The 22,687-nt window shown below is 44.2% G+C and overlaps 1 protein-coding gene across 1 annotated transcript; it reads right to left on the bottom strand.

The window, feature by feature from the left end:
• Window positions 1-2,374: 2,374 nt before the first annotated feature.
• Window positions 2,375-21,622, bottom strand: LOC308306871 (phospholipid scramblase 1). Its single transcript, XM_080751925.1, has 8 exons — window positions 21,617-21,622; window positions 20,118-20,205; window positions 19,738-19,780; window positions 17,621-17,804; window positions 14,924-14,960; window positions 13,786-13,947; window positions 12,714-12,875; window positions 2,375-2,522 (listed from the first exon to the last, which is right to left on the bottom strand). The coding sequence occupies exons 2-8, from the start codon at window positions 20,184-20,186 to the stop codon at window positions 2,493-2,495; spliced, it is 687 nt and encodes a 228-aa protein (XP_080608051.1). The 5' UTR covers window positions 20,187-20,205; window positions 21,617-21,622; the 3' UTR covers window positions 2,375-2,492.
• Between the last annotated feature and the right edge of the window lie 1,065 nt (window positions 21,623-22,687).

Genomic DNA, 22,687 nt, shown 5'->3' with positions numbered 1-22,687 from the left:
AATGCATAGGGAAAGGAAAGAGGAGTTGGGGGGGGGGGGGGGGGGGGGGGGGTCAGTCAGAGAGTAAGGTTTGTAGAAAGTTTAAGTTTATGAAAGGATTCCATTGGTGGAAAAACTTAGCCGAGTTTCACAGAGAATCTTATATTTTCTAACTTAAGAAAATACATACCGTAACAGTCTTATAGAGATAGATGGAGCCTTATATATTTTTAAAAAGCTAATACGTTTGATTTTCACAGAATTAACCTGAGAGGAACTTCTTGAGAGCCCAAATGTTGCTATAGATAAATAGGCATCTAAAATTCCAGAACGTTTGACAAGATAGGAAAATAATCACACCAGAATGTATGTAAGTCTGTAACTCAGATTACATGGAGAAGCACATCTATTCACATTGGTCAATGTGCAATAGACGGGTAGATCTCAGATAGATGAGAAGTCTGTGTAACACCTTGAATCGAGTTCTAGCCTTGCACAAGGTGTACCTGATCGTATTCTGTTTACGGCTTCCTCCCAGCCCAACACCGATCAAGAATCAATCATTTCTCACTTCTCATACAGGCACAAACAGCAAAATACTTGGACGCAATTATGATTACTGATCTGTACAATCAGTCCTTATGTGACTATATGGTCTTATGTCATTTGATGACAAGGGTTCATGCTATTTACTCTGATCTCACACTTAAATCACACTGGTTAAGAGTGCCTGCTAACTGCCTAAATCGTAACTAAATTGATAACTATTGCATTATGTTGCATTGCACTGGATTTGAAACTGATGACCAAATTCTGGAAATTCTTTTGGATGAATTTTGGCACATCGCGCCACGTATGGAAATCACAAGAAAAATCAAAGGCTTTATCTCTCAGCATCCTGTTGTAATTCAATTGATGTTGCGAAAAACAAAGTTGCATTTCAAGTGGGTATGAACCACAACTTTAATGTAAACAAAAACAGTGTTAGTGTTACCTATTACTAAAATTCACATACAAAATATGAGTCTTCCATCACCATTCATGGCATCAGTTAGAGGCGTGTAATACGCTGTGTGAGTAGTGATATAACAGTATGGCATGCATTTAGTCGCACAATATCATTAGACACTAAGCATCTGTATTAGTTAGTCCAGGGGTTCTCAAACCTTTTTAGGCTGTGACCCCCAAAATAAACATATATGAACTGGGGCCCCCACCCTGACAAGCACTTGGAATTGTAGGTATTACATTTAATGTGACTTGGTTCCACAGATAAATAGGCTATTGTGAAAATATCTCCTCTACATGCTCACAACGCCTCGCAGTGCGAGGCGTTGTGAGCATGTATATCTGCTATTTTCACAATGTTTGCCTTTTGCTTACTTAATATTTTTAAGTTTGACAGTTTGGTATTAAAACGGTCTTGAAAATCCTTAAATTGTCACTTTATAAATGTGCAGATACCTTGCATATATGTTGGTTTGTTTATCGTTGAGTGAGACATTTTTTTTACATTAAGCTAATCATCTGGGGACCCCACAAAATAATTTGGGGACCCCACTTGGGGTCCCGACCCCAAGTTTGAGAACCACTGAGTTAGTCACTGTATTGAAGTGTTAGTGAAAGCCTTAACTTTGCTCATTCTAGAACAGCACTTCCAAGTGGGATCTTTCCTTAAACCATGACACCCTCTTGTGGACAATGTCTGCAATGTAAAGAATACAATGACAACAACTTCTTATTTGTGCCATTAAGAAATATAACCTAATATTACACATACCTGCATATGTGGTAAACAACATTCTTTACATTAGGCCTACTATATCAACAAATTAGCAAATATAACAATAAATATATCAATAATGTATCAAACATCCGGTCTGAAAAAACAGCACATTAAACAACTCTTTCAGTTTTGACAAAATATAACTACATGATGGATATCTTTTATATAAATAAAAATGTCCATAGTTATAATCATGAACAAAGCCTGCAATGAGTATTTGGTTGACCACATATTCAAGCATAGCAAGATAACAAACCTTTTCCCTTTCAAAGCATGTGTGTAGATACACATTTGTCTTTTTTTCTTCATTCATTATGTGGTAAATGGGTAGAGGCCTTCATTGCAGCCAATTTTAGCTGGTTTATTCCTGGATAGGCTCTTGGACCACATTGTAAACACACATGAAAACTTTCTCACATACAGTCTCAGAAACCACCTGCCTGTAACCTCATAGTCCTGGCCAGGCATACATAGTCCTGGCCAGGCATACAGTATATTTATAGACAACAATGCACTCCCAACTTCAACCCTGAGCAAAGAAGACTTGGCCTAGCCTTCAATATGCCATTGTTCATAGCTTAAAACATCACAATTCAAAACCCTTTGTTTCTTTTTCAAAACCAGCCATTTTAAAGTAGTTGCGAGATAGGACAGTTGGGGCTGATTACTATGGCTTATGTGGACTTGTTCCTTAAATGTTTGTAGGCAGAGGGATTATACTTGGATCTTAGTTGTTGCTCTCAAAGAACATGAAATCCTGCAGAAAGAAAGAAAGAAAGAAAGAAAGAAAGAAAGAAAGAAAGAAAGATTAGATGAATTACTAAACTGTTCAATCTGTCTGTACATACACTATTTTGTAAAAAATCTTTTACATGTAAAATCAGTTCTACCAGTTAACATGCGACTAGTTTTAGTGCTATTACATAATGTCTTGTGTCATCATTTGGTGTAATCTTGGTTCAATTACAAATGCCTTACAAATCTAAAAACGTGGAGGGGGTTTGAAGTGTTAATCGACACCTGCAAATATGCTACATGAACATACTACAACAACGCGTACCTCGAATAATAGTAGCAATGCTGATAGAAGTCACAGCTAACTAACTGACTATACCTTATGGTCACTTAGGCACGGCCGCACGCACATTGCACAGATGCACACTACTATATACGGACAACATGGCACCTTTGCAGGTACACTACTGTTAATAGTGTTTATAAGTGTCATCCAAAGGACATTGTTTATTTTGGCATTTTGGTATGGGTATTGTGGCATCTGAACATGTCTCATACTGTGGCATCTTCTATTTGATCACATACCCGCTGTTTGTTTGCTCTGGGTGAGGGGAGTTGATGAAAGGAGACACTGTGATAAGCTGTAATCAGCCCTAGGGCTGATTAATCAGTGCAAGCAGTGCCAAGTGCCACCGTGCGCTGAACTGTCTCCGTGAGTGACCTCAATGCCGCAGGAACTAACAATGTAAAACATGGAATCAAATTGGCTTCCACACAAGGCTGTTGCAGATGGTGTGGTACAGTTTATGGCTGGTGAGGACACCAGAGTTTAACCGGGTGCAAAGGAACCAAAACACAGAGCAGAAAACGGCTACCTTCGATGGTTCACAGAATGGCTGCGTACCAAACAGGATGAGGCCTGCTAGCAGCACCTGCCCTGTTCTCAGCCAACTGTCGGGACATCCTTGTTGACAGTAAATCAAATGATATTATCTAATCGTGTTGAGTAAATACAGTTATTAGTATGTGACAACAAAATTATTGTTATCCAAACTCGGGCACTACAAAATATCCGGGTGATACGTCTCATTCTGTGGCATCTTACACTGTAACATATTGTATACTACCGTCTGCATATACCATCACTATTTGGTATATTCAACAATAATAATGTGTGATATCTGCATTACCCATACTAACTCTTTGGAGCAATTGGCATTATTAATACAGTGCCCGCAGCACGTGGGGCAGTTGGAGGTTCTAAGTGTCACTGGGACACTTAGACACTGGGTAAACCTTTTGAATCAGGTGGCGTCTCTAACCCTTCAGCTATGGCCACTGAATTTGTAGCGAATGCACTATTATATGGTGTACTGTAATACTGATGAGGTAGAGTGTACAACTGTACATAGTACTGTAGGCTGTAAACTGATTGTGTGTTCCTCCCTGCCTTATGAAGTGTAATCCTACTATAAAATGAGGACCTGTCCTAGTGTCCTTCTGTCTGTCTGTCCTCATTAATCTTTCTCCTCTGTGGGTTGACCAATAGATATCAAATTGCACACAGGCATGGACCATTGGCATATGCAGGGAGTGAATATGCCACTGATTCCTCGCTTTCCCCAAATGTAAGCTGTTTATTAACATTTCAGTGAAGACTCTCACTCAAGAATGCTTGGGGTGGAGACGGGGGGAAGTGCCAGAGTATTGATCAGCAGCCATTTCCAATAGTCTAATACAGGGGTTTTCAAAGTGGGTGACGGGTCACCCTGGGGTGCCGCGACGGCAGTCCGGAGGTGCCGCGAGATCATTTGATAATATTTGGAATTTATTTGGACACTTTCTGTTCTAACCAACATCTGTTATCTCAATGTTTTCCTCGCAACATAATCACTAAAATATCGTCACTGTCAGGCAGAAACCTCTGTCGCACAAAGTACATTTAGTACATTTTATAGATGATAAATACAAAACGAACGGTTTTGGACATACAAGGTTTCCACCCGACAACGACGATATGCTATAAATATAAGGTGCTGGGAGTGAAAATTATAATATGGGGGTGCCTTGGATTAAAACAATATTTATGGGGTGCCCTGAGACAAAAAAGTTTGGGAACCCCTGGTCTAATAGGCTCTGTGCATAACTATAGTACCGTGCCAGTTTTCCAGAAGATGACATACCCGTTTCCTATTCTGGTTTGTTTTCCCATAGCTTAATTTGCAGATTTGAACAGGAAAAACACATAAAGGTGTCATTTGTGTTTCCCGTTCATATCTGCTGCCGAGCCAATCAAACAAAGCTATGGGACAAGTACAGGAAGCAGGTATGCCCCCTACTGGAAAGCCGGGACTACAGTTATGCATAACATAACATAACAATGCAGCTGTACCTGGGCCCTGGGCTTTACACACACAACACCAGTAGCGAGAGAGCTGGCACTTTGGTTTACTTTAAACGCATGGAAAGCAGCTCACCCTGAAAGGATAGACCACACGTAGCCTACTGTATATAGACTTGGTTAACCATTATGTGTGCGTACGTACGGTCAATAAAGTGCAGAAGCTTTAAATGGCAACAACCAAAAGTACCACTCAATGACCTACAGTAAGGTGACATAACGACCACTCAGTGGATGGGGACTTTTAAACGCGTGTATCAAAACACCATCCCACTTCCAGCAGTGGAAGCTTGTGATTGGCTGAACCGGAGGTAGGGAGCGCTCCGTTGTGTTCGCCTGGATCGCACGGAGGTGCTGAAAGTCGGAGGGACGAGATTTACTATTCTGTCCATAACGGCACATAAGTCGGTAACGGCGCTGAGTCGGCTCATGCGACCGTCGCAACGCTCGATACGACGACCCCCTACCGCTCGCTCTGCGGCGTCTCACGTGGATCATGGTCGCCTGAGATGGCGCGCCTCCGTCATCTCCACCGAAAACAAGCGCTCCGCCCTTGGTCCATTGTTGGAACTGGGATGGTGTTTTGATTCATGCCTTTTATACAGTTACGTGTGCATTTTCTCTTTGACTAAAGCCGATTTTTTCTTTACTTTGCCCAAATGTAATCTCTTTATTATAATGTTAAGTCCCCACTTCTTTGGGGTATTTTTTGTCACAGTTTGTTTGCACATTTGTGAAATTTGCATCCTAACTATTAGGATCAGTGGGCAAGTTAGTACCATTATTATTACAATGCCTGGGGAGGAATTAGCAGTTTACTGTCAATATTCCAGGATGACCTCCCACTTGGGTAATGACGCCCCCTGGCGATCATTCAGAGAAACTACTTCAGCTCCCGTACTAACGTAGGTAGGAAGGGCCTGTCACTCAAACCGGAGTGACCCGCCTCCAGGCTATATAAGCCCCCGGAGGCGGAAGTAACATCCTCTTTTCACTCTCTGCGATATCACATTCAGATAAGTTGAAACTCAGCCTTTGTATTATTATTCTTCGCGCATTAGCCTAAAGCGGTGGCATTGGAGTCGCCCACCGGCGAGTGTTGAATTAATCCGTACTTAAGAATACTTATTCTTGTCCCGTCCTAAAACGACGGTTATTTCCTTCTATAACAAAGGATTATTACTGCTTGTTCAGGCCTCCGCCGAAGCAAGCGTGGCATAGCATTAGCCGTTAGCTTGTTAGCTCGTCTGCTATTTGTTAACGTTAGCTACACTGCTTACCGCTTGTTCAGGCCCTGCCCGAATCAAGCGTGGCCTAGCCTTAGCCGTTAGCTTGTTAGCTCGTCTGCTTCTTGTTAACTCTATCTACAGTGCTTCGCCATGGATCCTCTGGCCTTCCTGCCGAGGCAATGTCCAGGCTGTCCAGGACTCATCGACGGACAGGATCTTCACCCTCTCTGTGTCGGCTGCATGGGCGTTGCACACGCCTTCTCTGCACTGAGTCCTCAGGGGAGAGCAGGACCCTTCTGTGACTTCTGCGTGGCCTACGACCACGATGTACTGGTACACCGGTTCTACCTAGCCAGGGCAGGCCTCGGGGCCTGCGCTCCACCAGGTGGGTCCACTGCTCTCAACCCCACAGCCCAGTCTTTCCTTCCCCAGGCGGCCCGCACCGTTGGTCAAGGTGCGGCGCTGCCTTCCGGAGATCCGTTTGGCAAACAGCGCGCCATTCCAAGTCAAGATGGCGCCGTGCTACATGAGACACCGCCTGCCGCGCAACCGACCGCAGCTAGCTCCACTGTCACTGGAGCTGGCGGGTCTGGTGAAGTCGCCGCTAAGAAGGCGACCAAGAAGGCTAACATCCCTCCGGTAGCCTTTTCCCCTTCGGGCGCGGTGCCCAAAAAGAAACGCTCGGATGTGACCGTCGGGGACGTTCCCCTCGACGTGAGCATCACCAAAACAGTCCAGACTTTCAGGCGAGAGTCGGACCTGAGCTCCTGTCAGAGCGAGGGTTCTGGTTCTGAATACTCTGGATACACGGCCGAGGAGGAGGAGGACTCCGTCGAGGACGATGGTTCTCGACTCACGGTCACAGTGAAAGGTAATGCCCCTGCGGCTCCAGCACGTCAACTGGACGCCGCAGGGAGCTCCCAGTCCTCCTCAGGCACCACTGCCCCTCCACCCGCCAGTCAAGCGGGTGAAGCGGGAGCAGAGGACGTCGATTCTGCAGCAGAAATGCTGGATCATCTCACGGTCTACATGAGAGCCCTTGCCAGAGTTGGAGAGGAGTTGCCACCTCCTCTCCCCTCTGAAGAGGCCGAGGATGATGACGAAATGCCCGGGCAGGAGCCTTCGGTTCCCGCCCCGTATGTCCTCTCCAGGCTGCCGCTGGTGAAAGGTTTCACCAAGGCCCTCCATTCTTCATGGAAGACACACAAAGACCCCAGGAAACTGCCTTTTTCTGTGTTGGATTTGGTTGGCGGTGCGGAGGCAGGCATGTCCACCTGCCCTAACCTGGACCACCTATTGGCACAATCTTTTCTGGGTTCCGTCAGACCCCAGTACAAGGATGTAGGCACGGCTAAAAACGGGCCGTTTGTCGGCCCCGTCGGCACCAACCCGCCGGGGTTCACTGTCCTGGAGGACAAGCTGCAGTCGGACAGGGCTCGTAACGCCTACCGATCCGCTGCTCTGGCCGCTAAGGACCTGAATCTAATCCAGCTCTTGCTCGCTTCCACCAAGGACCTGGTCAAAGGTCTGCCCACGGGGGAGCACACAGCTGAACTGAACACTTTATTTGACATCATGCTGAAGGTCAATTGGCATGCGGTTAAGTGGATGGGCAGGTCCATGGACTACAACCTCCAGTCTGAGAGAGCCCGCTGGCTCGACTATGTCGACCTCGAGCCTAAGAGGGACGTGGGCGAGAAGCCTCTAGGTCCTCGCGGGGAGATGTACAAGTCTCTCATTAACATGGAGAACAGTCCCACCACCCTCATGGGTGGGGGCTTGGAGCTGCTGCAGGGTAGAGTTACCTTCTTCAAGGCGGCTAAGGACATCGTCGAGTCCACAACAGTGCCACAGGAAGAACCGCAGCAAGCTAGGAGGGCGTCCCGCTCCTCCCGCGTCAAGGAAAGGGGCCGCTCTGCTTCTTTTAAGAAGCACTCGTCTTCCTCCAGGGGAGCCTCTGCAGCCAGGGCGCCTGACAGGCCCCGCAGCAAGGTTGTGGTTCCCGAGCGCGCTCAGCCGCGCCGCCCGTCCAAGGATGGCAGGCAGCAGTCTTCCTACCGCGGGGGCCACGGTAGGGGACAGCGCAAATGACACTCGGAAGAGGGGGATTGTGCTGGGGCGGGGGTCCGAGGTGTCTCTCGGTCCCCCTCCCCCCAAACGAGGGCGTTTTTCGGTACCCCGTGTCGGGGAAATGAAAATGTTGAATTTAATGCCTCCTGTGTCGACAATAAATATGTTGAAAGAGCAAAGTCTGTCTCTGTCCAACTCTCTCGCACTAGCACAGACGACCCCATCGTGCATGCCTCCTGTAGTAATGATGAAGTCCTGTCAGGACTCGGTAATCAATCACAGGTTTTATCAGAAACCAGTAATGTTATTGTCAAACAATTATGTGGTTCCTCAAGCGCGCGAGTGGGATATCCCTCGCGTCGACAATATGACTCCTTTATGCATGCCTCCTGTAAGAATGATGGAGTCCCGTCAGGACTCTTTAATCAGTCACAGGTTTTATCAGCAACCAGTAATGTTAACGTCAAACAATTATGTGGTTCCTCATGCGCGCGAGTGGATTTTCCCTCGCGTGAGCGATGCTATGAATTTAACCTTGAGTCAGAAATTCTGTCGGCCTACTATGAGCCCGGGTCAAGGGACAAGCATAAAGGCCTTAGAGCAGGTATTAAACGTAAAAGTTCCTCTCCTGTCAGGGGAGAATGCTTTAGTTGTGGGCGAGTCTGTTTATCAGGCGAATCGCTTTGCTCTTCCTGTTGCTCTATCGAACGAAAACCGAACGCTTCCGGTTTCACCGGATACGGATTCGCTAGCTCCCCGCTTCCGGTCCGGCCGCAAAAAAGCTCCGCTAGTCAAGTGGTACAATCAGAAGGTGTTCCCGCCTTGCGGCCTATTGAACCCCTGCGCTCCGCATCCGGGTGTTCCGGATACGGATACGCAGGTTCCCCACTTCCGGTCCCGCCGCAAAATAGCTCCGCTAGTCAAGCGGTACAACCAGAAGGTGTTTCCGCCATGCGGCCTATTGAACCCTTGCGCTCCGCATCCGGTCGTTCCGGATACGGATACGCAGGTTCCCCACTTCCGGTCCGGCCGCCAAAAAGCTCCGCCGTCACGGAAGCACAGTGGTGGGGTTTCTCTCGCTCAAAACACGCTAGCACGCTGCGCGCGCCAGTGGAAGTTATGCAACCCGAGCCATTGGGTATTTCGAACGATAACCAGGGGTTACAGGTTACAGTTCGCAGACATACCCCCGCTTTCGAGCAGGGTTATTCATACCAGGGCGCGTGGTTTAAAAGCAAATCTTTTGAGAGAAGAGATCAGCTCCTTGCTAAGCAAGGGTGCTATAGTGGAGCTGGACAGGACCCAATCCCGCATGGGATTTTGGAGCCGTTATTTCCTGGTGCCCAAAAAGGGGGGGGGGCTACGTCCCATCCTGGACCTAAAGGCACTAAACGTGTACCTGAAGAAATACGTTTTCAGGATCGGTCTGTCACGACAGACGCCAGTCTCAGTGGATGGGGAGCCACTTTCGAGGGGCGCACAGCGCAGGGGCTTTGGCCTCTGGAGATGAGGGGTCGTCACATCAACTATTTGGAGTTGATGGCTATACTCCTGGCGCTCAAGCATTTCGAGCCTTGGATTTTGCATTGTCACGTCCTGGTCAGGACAGACAATACGACGGCCATGTTTTATGTCAACAAACAGGGGGGCCTGTCGTCGTTGCCACTGGACCGTCTGGCTCGAGAATTGACGGTTTGGTGCGTGTCGCGCCTCAAGTCGATCAGGGCCTTACACGTCCCAGGTCTCCTCAACAGCGGAGCAGATCTCCTGTCCAGGGGAGGGTCTCGCTACGAGGATTGGTCTCTCCACCCCAGGGTGGCGAACCAGATTTTTCGCAAGTTCGGTCAGCCAGTGGCGGACCTGTTTGCGTCAGCGGAGAATACGAAGTGTCCGTTGTTCTTCGCGGTGAAGGGCAGTCCTCCCTTGGGGTTGGACGCCTTAGCGCACACGTGGCCGAGAGGTCTACTGTACGCGTTTCCCCCCTTCGACTTAATCCGACCCACTCTGGAGAGAGTCAGGAGGTTCGGTCTGGAGATGCTCCTGGTGGCTCCCTACAAGGGCACGTGGAGGTCGGCGATCGCCCCTCTCCTTTGCGAACCGGGTTGGCAGCTGCCTCAGTGCAGAGATCTGTTGAGTCAGGCCAGGGGGGAGATCTTCCACCAAGACCTGCAGGTCCTAGACCTGTGGGTTTGGCACGTGAAAGGTTAAACCTGCTGGCAGCTGGTTTTTCTTCTGAAGTGGTGGCTACCATTCAGAGTGCTAAGGCGCCTTCTACGAGGGCGTCTTATGATGGAAGGTGGAATGCCTTTGAGGACTGGTGTGAGTCGCGTGTTCCACCGGTGGTGGCCCATGTGGCGTCAGCCCAGGAAATTCTGGAATTTATGCAGGACCGCTTGAGAAGTGGTCTTGCATTTTCTACCCTTAGGGGGTATTTGGCGGCTATTAATGCCTGTCACCTGGGGGTGGCGGGCAAGGCACCTTCTAAAGTCCCGGAGGTCATCAAGTTCATGCAAGGAGTTGAACGTTTGAGGCCGGTGACTAGGTCTTTGTTCCCAGTTTGGGATCTGCAGGTGGTTCTAGGGGGCCTATGTCGGGCTCCCTTTGAGCCGCTTGTAGGGATGCCTTTGAAACTTTTGAGTTTCAAGACGGCTCTTTTGCTGGCTTTGGCCACGGCTAAAAGAGTTGGTGACCTGCAAGCTCTCTCGGTGTCTGCGGAGTGCATGCAGTTTATGAACAATGATCTCAAGGTGTTGCTCAAGCCTCATCTTAAGTTTGTTCCTAAGAACATGGTGGTTCCTAAGGAGCCTGTTGTTCTTCTGGCTTTTCATCCTCCTCCGTTTGTCTCGGTGGAGGATGAACGGCTGAATTGCCTTTGTCCTGTCAGGGCATTGAAGGCCTACTGTGACAGGACTGCTGGTTCTAGAGCTTCTTCTCAGCTCTTCGTGGAAATGGGCAATGTTCTTGTCAGAAAGCCGGTGTCTAGACCCACTCTTTCGAGGTGGATTGTGGATGCTATTAGGCTGGCTTACTCTAGTGCGGGTGTGGAAGTGCCGGCGGCACTTAAAGCCCATAGCACTAGAGGTGTGGCTACTTCGTGGGCACTGGCAAAGGGAGTCTCCGTGCAGGAGATTTGTGTTTCGGCGAATTGGTCTTCGCCTTCTACCTTTGCAGCCTACTATCACCTGGATATCGAATCCTCTTCGCTAGCGCATTCGGTTCTGGGTGCAGTTGCCTCCTCTACGTCATAGAGGAGTCGGATCTTCCCCTCCCACAGGTGGGCATGTAGCCACCTGGGGTATTTTGGGGGGGACCCTGTGTTTTCCTTATATAGTGTGTCTTACTTATAAGGCGGACTTGTCCTTTTCATTTAGTTGAATGAGGCGGACTTCGGTCTGTCAGGGTCTCTCCTTATTTTCTCATGCCTTCACACCCAGGTCCGGTGGGCCTGGGACCTTCTGGGTGATGGGTCACGCCCGTTTGGGCTGTGCTCACCCGTATGAGGGGTGTGTGGGGGTATGAGAGTAGGTTGTGGCTTAGAGGGGAGTTTAAGAATCCCAAGTGGGAGGTCATCCTGGAATATTGACAGTAAACGGTAGGTTCCGTACGGAACCATTGTTTACTTAGATATGGAAGGATGACCTCCCACGTAATGCCCCTCTGTTTCACTGAATGTGGCAGAGAGTGGTATTAAGAGGATGTTACTTCCGCCTCCGGGGGCTTATATAGCCTGGAGGCGGGTCACTCCGGTTTGAGTGACAGGCCCTTCCTACCTACGTTAGTACGGGAGCTGAAGTAGTTTCTCTGAATGATCGCCAGGGGGCGTCATTACCCAAGTGGGAGGTCATCCTTCCATATCTAAGTAAACAATGGTTCCGTACGGAACCTACCGTTCATGGACTTGCTCATGGACACTTTAACACCATTATGTTTCCCAGGTGATCTCTCTACCCATTCAGCTATGGCTGCCCTTTGCCCGAGCCTGAAGTCTGCACATAGTTTGGGTGCACGGCTGTACGCATCCCTGGGTATGGACTTGTGACAGTCTAATCTACTGTAATTTAATCTAACGTGGTCTAGAGTAGATGAGAAGAAGGAGAAGAGGAGCCTCACTGCACTTCTCAGCTCAGACTTTTATGCCTCTTTTATTAGTTTATTAGGTGCTAGGACAGGGGTGACTGACGTTTCCACTTGAACTACATCTTCCTCAGAGCTAGCACCTTCCTCATTAATAAATGAGACTTAAATAAAGACCACGGGCGAGCCACTGGAAATGCTTCGAATTGATGATAATGGAAATACCTCATAAACTGTTGTGACTTTACGCACACTATGGACGCTATCACATTTTAATTGTTTGTTGATTGTCTGGTCTTCTTTTTGTTGTTTTGTTTGTCTTGCCAGGTCCTATAAGTTTGTTTATGAAAAAACAATAAACATATTGTTAAAAAAAAAAAGGCTTTGCTGCTCCAGTGTTTCCTTCTTCTCTAGTAGTGTAGTATAATTTAACACTTACGATGAGAAAACATGCGCCGATCATTACAGCCTTCATTCGCACGTCCAGATCCATGGGAAACTGGATACCAAAGTTGTCAGAATCCGTGAATACCTCTCGAAGTAGTCCTGTCCACTGTTTACTGATTTTCCCAATCTTGGTGATTTCATCCAGGGTCATAATCTAAAAGGGAGAAAAGCACAGGGGAAATAATTGTGACGTGCGTTGCGTTAGCAGGGTTCAATTTGCAAGGGGACCATGCATCTGTTTTTATAACTCATATAGAAAGCTTCAGAGTAGCATAATGTATGCAGTTCCAATCTCTGGCCTGCCGCCACATATGCAATAGCAGTGGTGGAAGAAATTAAGTAAATTGACTCTGTAATTGAGTAAACATGTTTAGCTACTTTACTTGAGTATTTCCATGTTTCATTACTTTATTATTCTCCTCCACTACATCTCAGAATGCAAATATTCTACTTTTTACTCCACAACAATTATTTGAAAACAGATTTATATAGTCCTTCCTTACAGAAGGCCTATATAAAACCTTTTATCAAAAATAGCTGAGGTTAGTAACTAACCTGGTTAAGTAAATTGGCCATTTAAAATGGATACATTTACTTTGGGACTATAAATACATTTTGATGCCAATAATTTTGGACGTAACATTTTGAATAAAATACTTTACTTTGTTGATACTTTTACTTGAGCAAAAAATAAATAAAAAGAATATCATTTCCCCCTCAGTTCTGACTTCAAAGCTTTTCCATGGTAATATCATGCATGGGTAAGTCCAAGAAAGGTCTGCGTCACTGACCCACATCGCCATCACAGCTCAATCCCAGTAAAACCAGCCCAACCACAGAACAATGATCACACTGTACCACACAAGAGCAGCGTGCCCCTGCGCGGCGGCTTCGTCCAAGCCGTGACCCACTCTTGATTGGAAACACATTTCCTGTTCCACGTCGCAGCGTGAACGGGCCGAGAGGAAAAAAAAAACTGCCCGAGGGGCAACCCGGCGCGCTACCCGCGTCGAATTCTGTTTTCACAAATTTATTGGGTTGCTCTGGTGTTTGGATAAACCTACCTCAAAGTCAACATCTGGCAGGCAGCTCCATCCACAGAAGGGCCCGTGGATCTTCAGTATAGGCTCCCTGTGTTCGTCCTCCACAATGAATTTGGGCGAGAAGGGGTGCCACTGTTGCACCACGTAGCCCACCGTGTTGCCGGGAGGGGCCTGCACCTCCAGCTGAGTGACAACAGCAACAGGATGGAGTTAGAGCAATCAGATCTACTCTACTGTCAATTAGGGTCGCAGCATACAACTGTAAGCATGCTTTGTTCCATAGAGAAGATGCTGTATGTGAAGTTGTATTTATAGAAGAAGGAAGGCACTGGAGAAAACTCCATGTCAATACATGGGTTTTATTTGCACAATAATTAATAAGCAGAAGAAACCTTTGTGGACTTATTCGTGGCCTCTCTACCTAAATAAAATATACTGTATTCGCAATGATCACGTCAAAACAAAACAATGAATTAACTCAAAAGCACACAATAGAGATGGGATTTATGGTTCTTTGAAGTGAGCCAGATCTCTGGGATCCGTTCCTTTCAAAGAGCCGTTCAGAAGACTGGCTCATTCTAGTTACTAGTTACTCTGTAGATTGTTATTATAATTAGGCCTACAAATAACTTCAACCCTATATACATTTATAGGTACATACCAGCCATTTGAAAATAGCCGATCTACAAGCTCACAATGTGTCGCAACGCAACTTGTAGATCTGCTATTTTCAAAAGTTTTTTCTACATTTTATTAATCGGAAAACCAGTGAAACAGGACATTCTGCATAATGAGTACATTTTGATACAAAAAAATACTATTTTACTCAATACATTAAAATTCCAAACTTCTACTTGTGGCAGACTATTTCCGCATTGATTACAGTAGGCCTCTTGATATTTCTACTTGAGTAAAGAAATTGAGTACTTTTCCCACCACTGTTCATTAGAAAGGAACAGCTCCCTACTGCGAACCGGATCCCATCGTTCATTTCAAAGAGCCGTTCAAAAGACTTGATTTGTTCGCGAACGTCCCACCTCTAGCACACAATATACCTGTATGTGATAATACAGATATAAAGTGAGTGGTAATCATGATAGTACTGTCAGACTGCAGTTTCACAGTTCAGGGCTTGGATTTTTGTTGCGGCTTCACTCACCTCCTGTAGACAGCAAGGGAAGCAGCAGGCCATGCACCTGAGAGTAGGGGAGCAAGTGTTAATCAAAGTAATTGATTTAATCCAAGATCGATTATCAACAAGTTCATAAAAATCTATCCCTATTTTGAGCATGTAATTAGTGGAAAATTACATGCTCAACAGTTTTCATAAATTGGGAAAATAGACGATCTACAAGCTTGCAGATCGGGAAAAAAATCTGCTTTAAATAGGATGTGCGAGGTCGAACTAGGGGTTTGTCATGATGCTGAATCCATTGCAAGCATTTGTTTTGCACAAAAAACATGCTATAAATGGCCCCTCACATCCTACTTAGATTTTTCTCTGGGTATTTTCCTCCTGTATAGAAAGTCGATGGGAGCCCAACTTGATTTGGCCGCTGTGACGACCCCGAAGGTCGGCAGCTCGGGCGCCCTAGCTAAATCATTGGGACAAGCCCTGGGCTGCATCTGTGCAAAATTTGGCGCTTTTAGACTGATTAGCACGAAATATCCCTAACGCCCCCGACTATATATGGCCATTAATTTATTAATGAATTAATTTCCCCCATTGACCTGAATGAGGAAAATTCACACAAGCACTGACATCATCGGCAGTAAGTGTGTTGGAAAGCGTCTGTTGCCAGAAATCTGCTGTTGAATGGGCGAGTTGGGTCGCAAGTTGTAGGGAAGCAGCGAAAGTCAGCTTTCGACTGATGGACAGCAGCAGGCTTGTTGTTGAGAAAGACATCAAGCCATAGGCATAGGCTATTTTAGCCCCATATAGTAGTCGTCTGTCGGTGTCCACTCTCTGGTGTTAGGCAGCTTTTTTCACACCTTCAAACCAACACACTCTGTAGTAATTGCGACCGTCAGGGAGCAGTTTACTATGAAAACCTCCACCGGCCGTCCGTCCGTCCGTCCGTCCGTCCGTCACACCTTTGTGACCATCAACAAACGTCACACCTTTGTTGATGTTTAAATCGAAGAGTCTTGGTCAAATACTTCTGTTGGTTTCTGCACTGATCATTTATACAATTCAGCTGTGTTTGCTCGTGTCATCATGATGAGGTCATAAATCAGCCATGCCCAAATATAGATTTTACGGGTTTACATGCTTACTCAGTTATTCGTTATGTGAAAGTCCTATGACGTCTATGATATCTGACATCACCATACATACATTCCCTTTTATGCCCATAAATGGAGATCCCCTCTGTAGAACCAGCCACTGACATCACTGTAATGTCAGGGGAACCAAATCCCTTTTATGCCCATATATGGAGATCCCTGTGATGCCAGGGGAACCAAATCCCTTTTATGCCCATATATGGAGATATGGAGATCCCCGTGTTGCCAGGGTAACCAAATCCATTTTATGCCCATATATGGAGATCCCTGTGATGCCAGGGGAACCAAATCCCTTTTACGCCCATATATGGAGATCCCTTATGTCATCAATATTAAGCCCATATCTGTGAATATCCTTGGGTACCAGATGTCTCCATATATGGTTAAATGGTCCGATATACATCACTGGCCAGAAGACCAAGAAATGGTGCAACCTCGCCCTTTGCTTTTCTCCCTATAGGCATCTTACTGGTAGGTAGTTTAATGAGGAATGCAGTATGGTGGTAGGTAGGTAGTTATGGCCTTTGATGTAAGATTTTCACTTTCTAGGATAACTATATTTGCTATTCCCAGATGATGCCCTTTTAGGGTACCCCTCATGCCCATATATGGAGATCCCCAGGTTTTACTAATTAACATAAGTTTTATGCCCATATATGGAGATCAGTGTCCCAATGTCATCAGATATATGGGCATAAATGGACACAGGCAAACTAGATGGGCTGTATGGATATCCAGATGTGTGATGTAAGTGTTTTATTCCAAATGTGGCACCCCACAGACATATTTCCAGAAACAAAATCCCTTTCATGCCCATATATGGAGATTTCTGATGTCATCAATCCCAGGCCCTGTAAAAAACATGGTTGCTATGGTATGAGCAACTTATGTCTCTATATATGGAGATTCAACTTCAATGAGTAACCATGGCAAACTGTCTATGTCTTGATAATTGGTAAAACAAACTTTTGGCCTATTTGTGGAGATAAGCGACCAACGGTCGCTTATCTCCCGATTAGGGAGTCTTACTGGTCTATGGTAGTCTGTTTGGTGGAGAGCTACTGTACCTAAAGGTCTTAATCCAGGAGTTTTCAACGTTTTCAGGCCAAGGAAACCTTAGCTGAGAGGGAGATAAAGCAGCACCTCTACATATGTTGTATAAAATTGTGTTGCAGATTTTTATTGACTGTCATCAGTCTATGTTGGATTCCTGTCAATGTGTTTTTTTCAGACATTTAACCACTTAAATAGTTGATACTTAGTAAATTTGACCTTTCACTCTGTACTTGGTCTGCTCTTTTTTACCTCTACACCAAACCTACTTGCCAAAAATAGACGATCTACAAGAGCTTATAGATTTGCTAGTTTTGACTAAAGTTCTCCTCAGAATTGGGAAGCGAGGGTTCAAGTTGTTCATTTAAAATAATTATCCTATCACACAAAGATTTGGAGGCCCCCCTGTTGTAACTCTGAGGACCCCCTAGGGGTACCGGACGCCATGTTGAAGACTTGGGGCTTAATCGATTATTTGATCAATCGCTGTGTAAGTAATGTATAGTTGCAGTCCTACTTGAGAGGCCGGGTGACGGTGATGACCTCCTGTCCAAAGTTGTCCAGGACGCGGATGTTGAAGGAGCGCAGCGGGCCGCAGCACTGCCGACTCAAACAGTCGTTCTCCTCCACGGCGTAGAAGACATTCTGGCCCACAGAGTTACGCACCTCGTATTTGTTGTTGCTCTCAAAACCTATGAGGGCTGTGATGAACACATATCCATATATATGTATATATACCTATTGTTGTTATGACAAAGCAAATTATGCTAGGGATGCAACCGTGTGTCAAGCGTATCGATTTAATCTATTGTTTAAAAAAAGTTTTTTAATAAAGAAATTGATTAATAATTGATCCCTATTTTGTGCATGTCATTATAGGTGAAGATCTTCACGCACAAAAAGTGAAAATGGACAATCTACAAGCTCACAATGCTCGACACCATTGTGCGACAAAGTAAATCGATTCATTGATATATTAAAACATGTTACGAGTATGCTTCTCCTTGATTATACGATCAATCGAAAAAGTAAATAAAATAGAATATAGAAATAGAAATAGAATAGAAAATAGAATAGAAAATAATGGATCGTTGCAACCCTAGTATTGAGCATATCCACCTGGTTTGGGCGGGATTTCCCATCGCAAGTATGACGCAAAATGGCCATTATGTGAATATGGTCAATTCTCATACATGTGCATTGTTGCATACAGGGATGAACAATAAAATTGCACTAATGCTCTTTATAAGATGGCACAATTTCTGTCTACTCACTTTACGTCTCATCGGAGGACTATGGACACTTCAGAAATATGGATGGGACGATAATGGTTATTATCGTTTATCATGATAAAAACACTCACAATAATCGTATCGCGGAGATTCAAATTTGTCGTGAAATTATCCTCCGTCATGCACTGGGATCAATTCACCTTTTAGATGCCGAGCTGCATATCTGGTACCACTTTAACACTCTATAATTGGTCAAACGGACCTGAAAATAACGTACTTGATGCACTAACGTACTTTTCACTCTCTACCAAATCTCGATGCCAAAAAATACCCGATCTACAAGCTCACAACGCGTTGTGATGGATGTTGGGTCTATTTTGATTATCGCCATAACATCGTAAATCACAAATTCTTTGGTCACAATAATTGTGACATGACATTTTCATATTGTCTCATCTCTATTCAGAAACCTGCCTACCAATTGATTGGGATTCCAAGCTTCTAATAAAAACTACAGCCTTTCTCTTCCTGTAAAATTAGCGTGCTGAAATAGAATCCATTGTAAAAAGAAAAAGAAAAGAAAAGAAAAAAGACCAAACATGCCTACCGATGGCAATGATGTCACAATTGTCACATGGTACAGCCCTCCTCTGAGACACAGACCACATTAGAGATAGCGGAGATAACCTTTCAGTGTGTAAAGTACATTTACTCAAGTACTGTACTTAAGTATAATTTTGTGGTACTTTCACTTTACTGGAGTATTTCCAGTTTTCAATACTTTTACTTCTACTCCACTGCACCTCAGAGGCAAATATTGTACTTTTAATCCACTATAATTATTTGAAGACTTTAGTTACTAGTTACTTTGTAGATTTTGCCCAAATGACCCACTGCAGCCCTACATACTGTACATATCAGCAAAAAATAAAAAATAAAATAAAAAAAGGAAAAAAGGGTACTTTTACTTTTGTACTTTAAGTATATTTTGAAACCAATAAGTACATTTTGAATCCCGGATTTTTACTACAGATTATTTCTACATTGCAGTATTCACTGCCCTATATAGTTCATTCATGGTCCCCTAGGAGTCTATAATATATTAGATTATATATATTAGATAATATATTAGATCCTTTTTACCCTCGACACCAAATGTTTTGAGTTTGTAGATTGACTATTTTCGCTGAATGTTTGTCCCCAGAATAAGGACTCTATTAGGGCTCATGTGGTTAATTGTGTTTACTTAGGTTACAGTAAGAGATCATTTATTCTTTGTCATAATGACCATCCATGTTGACCATCCATGTCGCTTGGCGAAACCTGTTTGCATCAAGCGATATACAGTGTTTGTGCTATAGCCTACAAAGCATACATACAATAAACTCAAATGTTTACATACCTTCAACGACCTCCACCTTCTGTTTGACTAGCAGTTGATCGACCTAATTAGATAATTGATCAAGTTAATACTTTCTTTTATTGTTTACCTTAAATTAAAAATAATAATAACATGCTCGCTGAACAATATTTTTCAATTCGCATAATACATTCACATAACACAATAATTTTAAAAGTTCTGCATCCTGCATTCTTTTTTTATTTTATTTACATCCTTTGGGCAGTTGATCATTTCTTATAGAGGCACATTTTGGAAGTACAACATGAATTTAGAGATAAGCAGTTGCTTATAACTAGCCTATACAGTACCAAATGTATGTAGATCCTGGCTTGCATGTAGAATTACTATAATTAAAAGGGTAGAGTTGCCTTACTATTTACCTGAGTGAGGTATTCCAGTCCAGGTGGACAGCCAGGTATTCCAGGGTTGGGCACAGCATACATCTCCATCTTAGTTTGTAAGTTTGTCCTGTTTAATGGATACATTTTAATGACTTAACAGCAAGAAATGGCCAGTGGTGTGGTTATTAAAAATAAATGAAAACAGTTGGTGTTTTTAATGATTCCATCATGTTTAAAATTAAGTTTGAAGTTACAATGGGTGTGTGTGGGGATAGGCCCTGTGCCTGGAGGGCCTGGTAACATTTACATCAAATATCTATATTGAATCAAGCAAATTAAAAACTGTTCAGGGTGTTCATAAAAGCCTGATTAGACGATAAAATTACCAAAAGTTTTTTTGAAAGTGAAATATCCCTTTAACAGCAAGAAATGGCGCCATCGTGTGTCTCTTTGTGGGACATACATACTCTCTCATACAGTGAGTAAACAAAATCTCAGTGCTTGGCAGCTTGCAAATGGACACGCTGCAGACAGAGACAGTGTAGACTTAAAGACCACCTGCTGTTCTTATAAGGATTGAAGGGGGGTTTCTTCCTCTAAGAACAATAGCCTAATGGAAAGCCTCTTTACTTTAGCCACCGTCGTGCCTAAAAGTAAATGTATGTCGCGACGCGCACATGTATGTAGGCCAAGCGACCAAGCCTCGTCCTCGTTTGTGACGCGCGTCAAAAAAAACATTCATCATCTCTCTTACTTATGTAGAGCGATTCTTTCCAGTGACTTCACTGTAATTTTGGTTAAGTTGTTTTCCACGGTTTGATCCAAAACAGGATTAAATTAAATAAAGGGGTTTTGGAACGCCATACTAGCCCTGAAACATGACGGTCGTGATGGATCGACCTCAACCTGGTCCTGAGGAGTTTAGCCAATTTGCCACGTACGTCTACACAAACGTTCAAATTTCAATAATAAAGTGCTTACTCGAGGCTCACGGATGTCACAATATGATACGCTTGAGCAGAATTTTCCGTATATTCCGTATTGTTTAATAGAAAGCATTTTAATCCGATCGGCGGTCATTTTCTCAGATTTGTCTCAACGCGACCCCATCGGTTGGGAGGTGTACTGCACTCTGATACATTAGAACGTTTTTGGAAAATGGTGACCGATCTAATTAAAATGCTTCTTATTAAACAATAAGGAAGATACATGTAATTCTGCTTGAGCGAAACATATTGTAACATCCTTGTGCCTTCAGTAAGGACTTGATTTTTGAAATCTGAACGTTTTTGTAGACGTACGTGGCAAATTGGCTAAACTGCTCAATACCAGGTAGAGGTCTGGTCGATCCATGAAGATCCGACCGTCATGTTTCAGGGCTAAGGAGACGACCATCTCTTGCCACCGACGGGCTGCAAACACGACAATCAGAAGTCACTCCATTATACAATTCAAATAAATACACAGTTAGATAGATTAGAGGCGAGCCTTCTACCAAGCAATGTTCCGTCAAAACGAGAAATAAATAGCCTACTCACCGCGATTTGGCGTTGGAAATACAAATAAATAACAGCCCACTCCTAGTCAAAGTGCTCTGGAATAAACCTATGATCTCATTGGTCGACGTCACTGCGTTTCCTGTTTCTATAAGCCAATAACAAGACGGGGAAAGATTTTACTAGACTAGAATTTTAGACTACTAGCAATAGAATGGAATGTATTAGATTAGAATAGAACAGGGAGATGACTTGGAACACAAAGTGCTCATAAACAGTGGTGGGAACAGGGAAAAGTAGCCACTCCCAAAATGACTTATTTTCTATTTATTACTCTCGCCATGGCCTAATATCTTTTTGATTTTTGTTGTATTCCTAAAACAAACATGTGATTACAATACATTTACCCCCATTGATTCCCCACCTAGAATCAATGAGGGTACATTTACTATAATCAAATTTGTGTCTGTGGAATACAACAAAAAACTAAAAATATTATTGAACTCAAGTCTCCATGGCATGATAGAAAAAAACTAAGTCATTTTGGGGGTGAACTTCAACTACTCCTTTGAGTAAAAGTATCAATACAGCAAAAAATAAATGCTCTGTTAGGGTGCCCTCGCACCAAAATACCTATGAGAGTGGAATCTGCGTTCCGCCAATGCATGTCAATGATAAGGGAGCGTTTTTTGCAGAAATCCTCTGCTGGCATAAAACCGCTTCACTCTCATTGAAATGCATTGGCGGAACGCGGATTCCACTCTCATAGGTATTTTGGTGTGAGGGCACCCTTACAAGTAAATGTCCTGGATTCAAAATGTAGACCTACTTGAGTAAAAGTGCAAAAGTGTTGGTATAAAAATGTAGGCCTACTTAAAGTAACAAAAGTAGAAAGTATTCACTATACAGAATGTTCACAAGTTTTCAAATGTATACAATGTATACAAATCTTTAGAAAATAGCAGATCTGCAAGCTCACAATGCATCAAATAGCGACACATTGTGAGCTTGTAGATATAGCTATAGCAATACCTTGCTATTTTCAAATGGCTGAAATGTAAATAGGGATATTGAAGAAAGTAATGTATGTTTAATAATCAAAATCTACAGTAA

This window comes from Nannobrachium achirus (genome assembly GCF_963921795.1).
Source record: "Nannobrachium achirus genome assembly, chromosome: 21".
NCBI classification, from domain to species: domain Eukaryota; kingdom Metazoa; phylum Chordata; class Actinopteri; order Myctophiformes; family Myctophidae; genus Nannobrachium; species Nannobrachium achirus.
The sequence above is the reverse complement of the archived record's forward strand: the minus strand, read 5'-3'. Positions and strand labels throughout refer to the sequence as shown.

What these genes read in the sequence shown, in the direction of transcription:
- LOC308306871 (XM_080751925.1), bottom strand. Translation starts at nt 20,186, where the DNA reads ATGGAGATGTATGCTGTGCCCAACCCTGGAATACCTGGCTGTCCACCT. An exon ending in GAAGGTGGAGGTCGTTGAAG is followed by an intron (nt 17,805 to 19,737) that starts GTATGTAAACAT and finishes TGTTCATCACAG; the next exon opens with CCCTCATAGGTTTTGAGAGC. An exon ending in TGCCAGATGTTGACTTTGAG is followed by an intron (nt 12,876 to 13,785) that starts GTAGGTTTATCC and finishes TCTCCCTTTTAG; the next exon opens with ATTATGACCCTGGATGAAAT.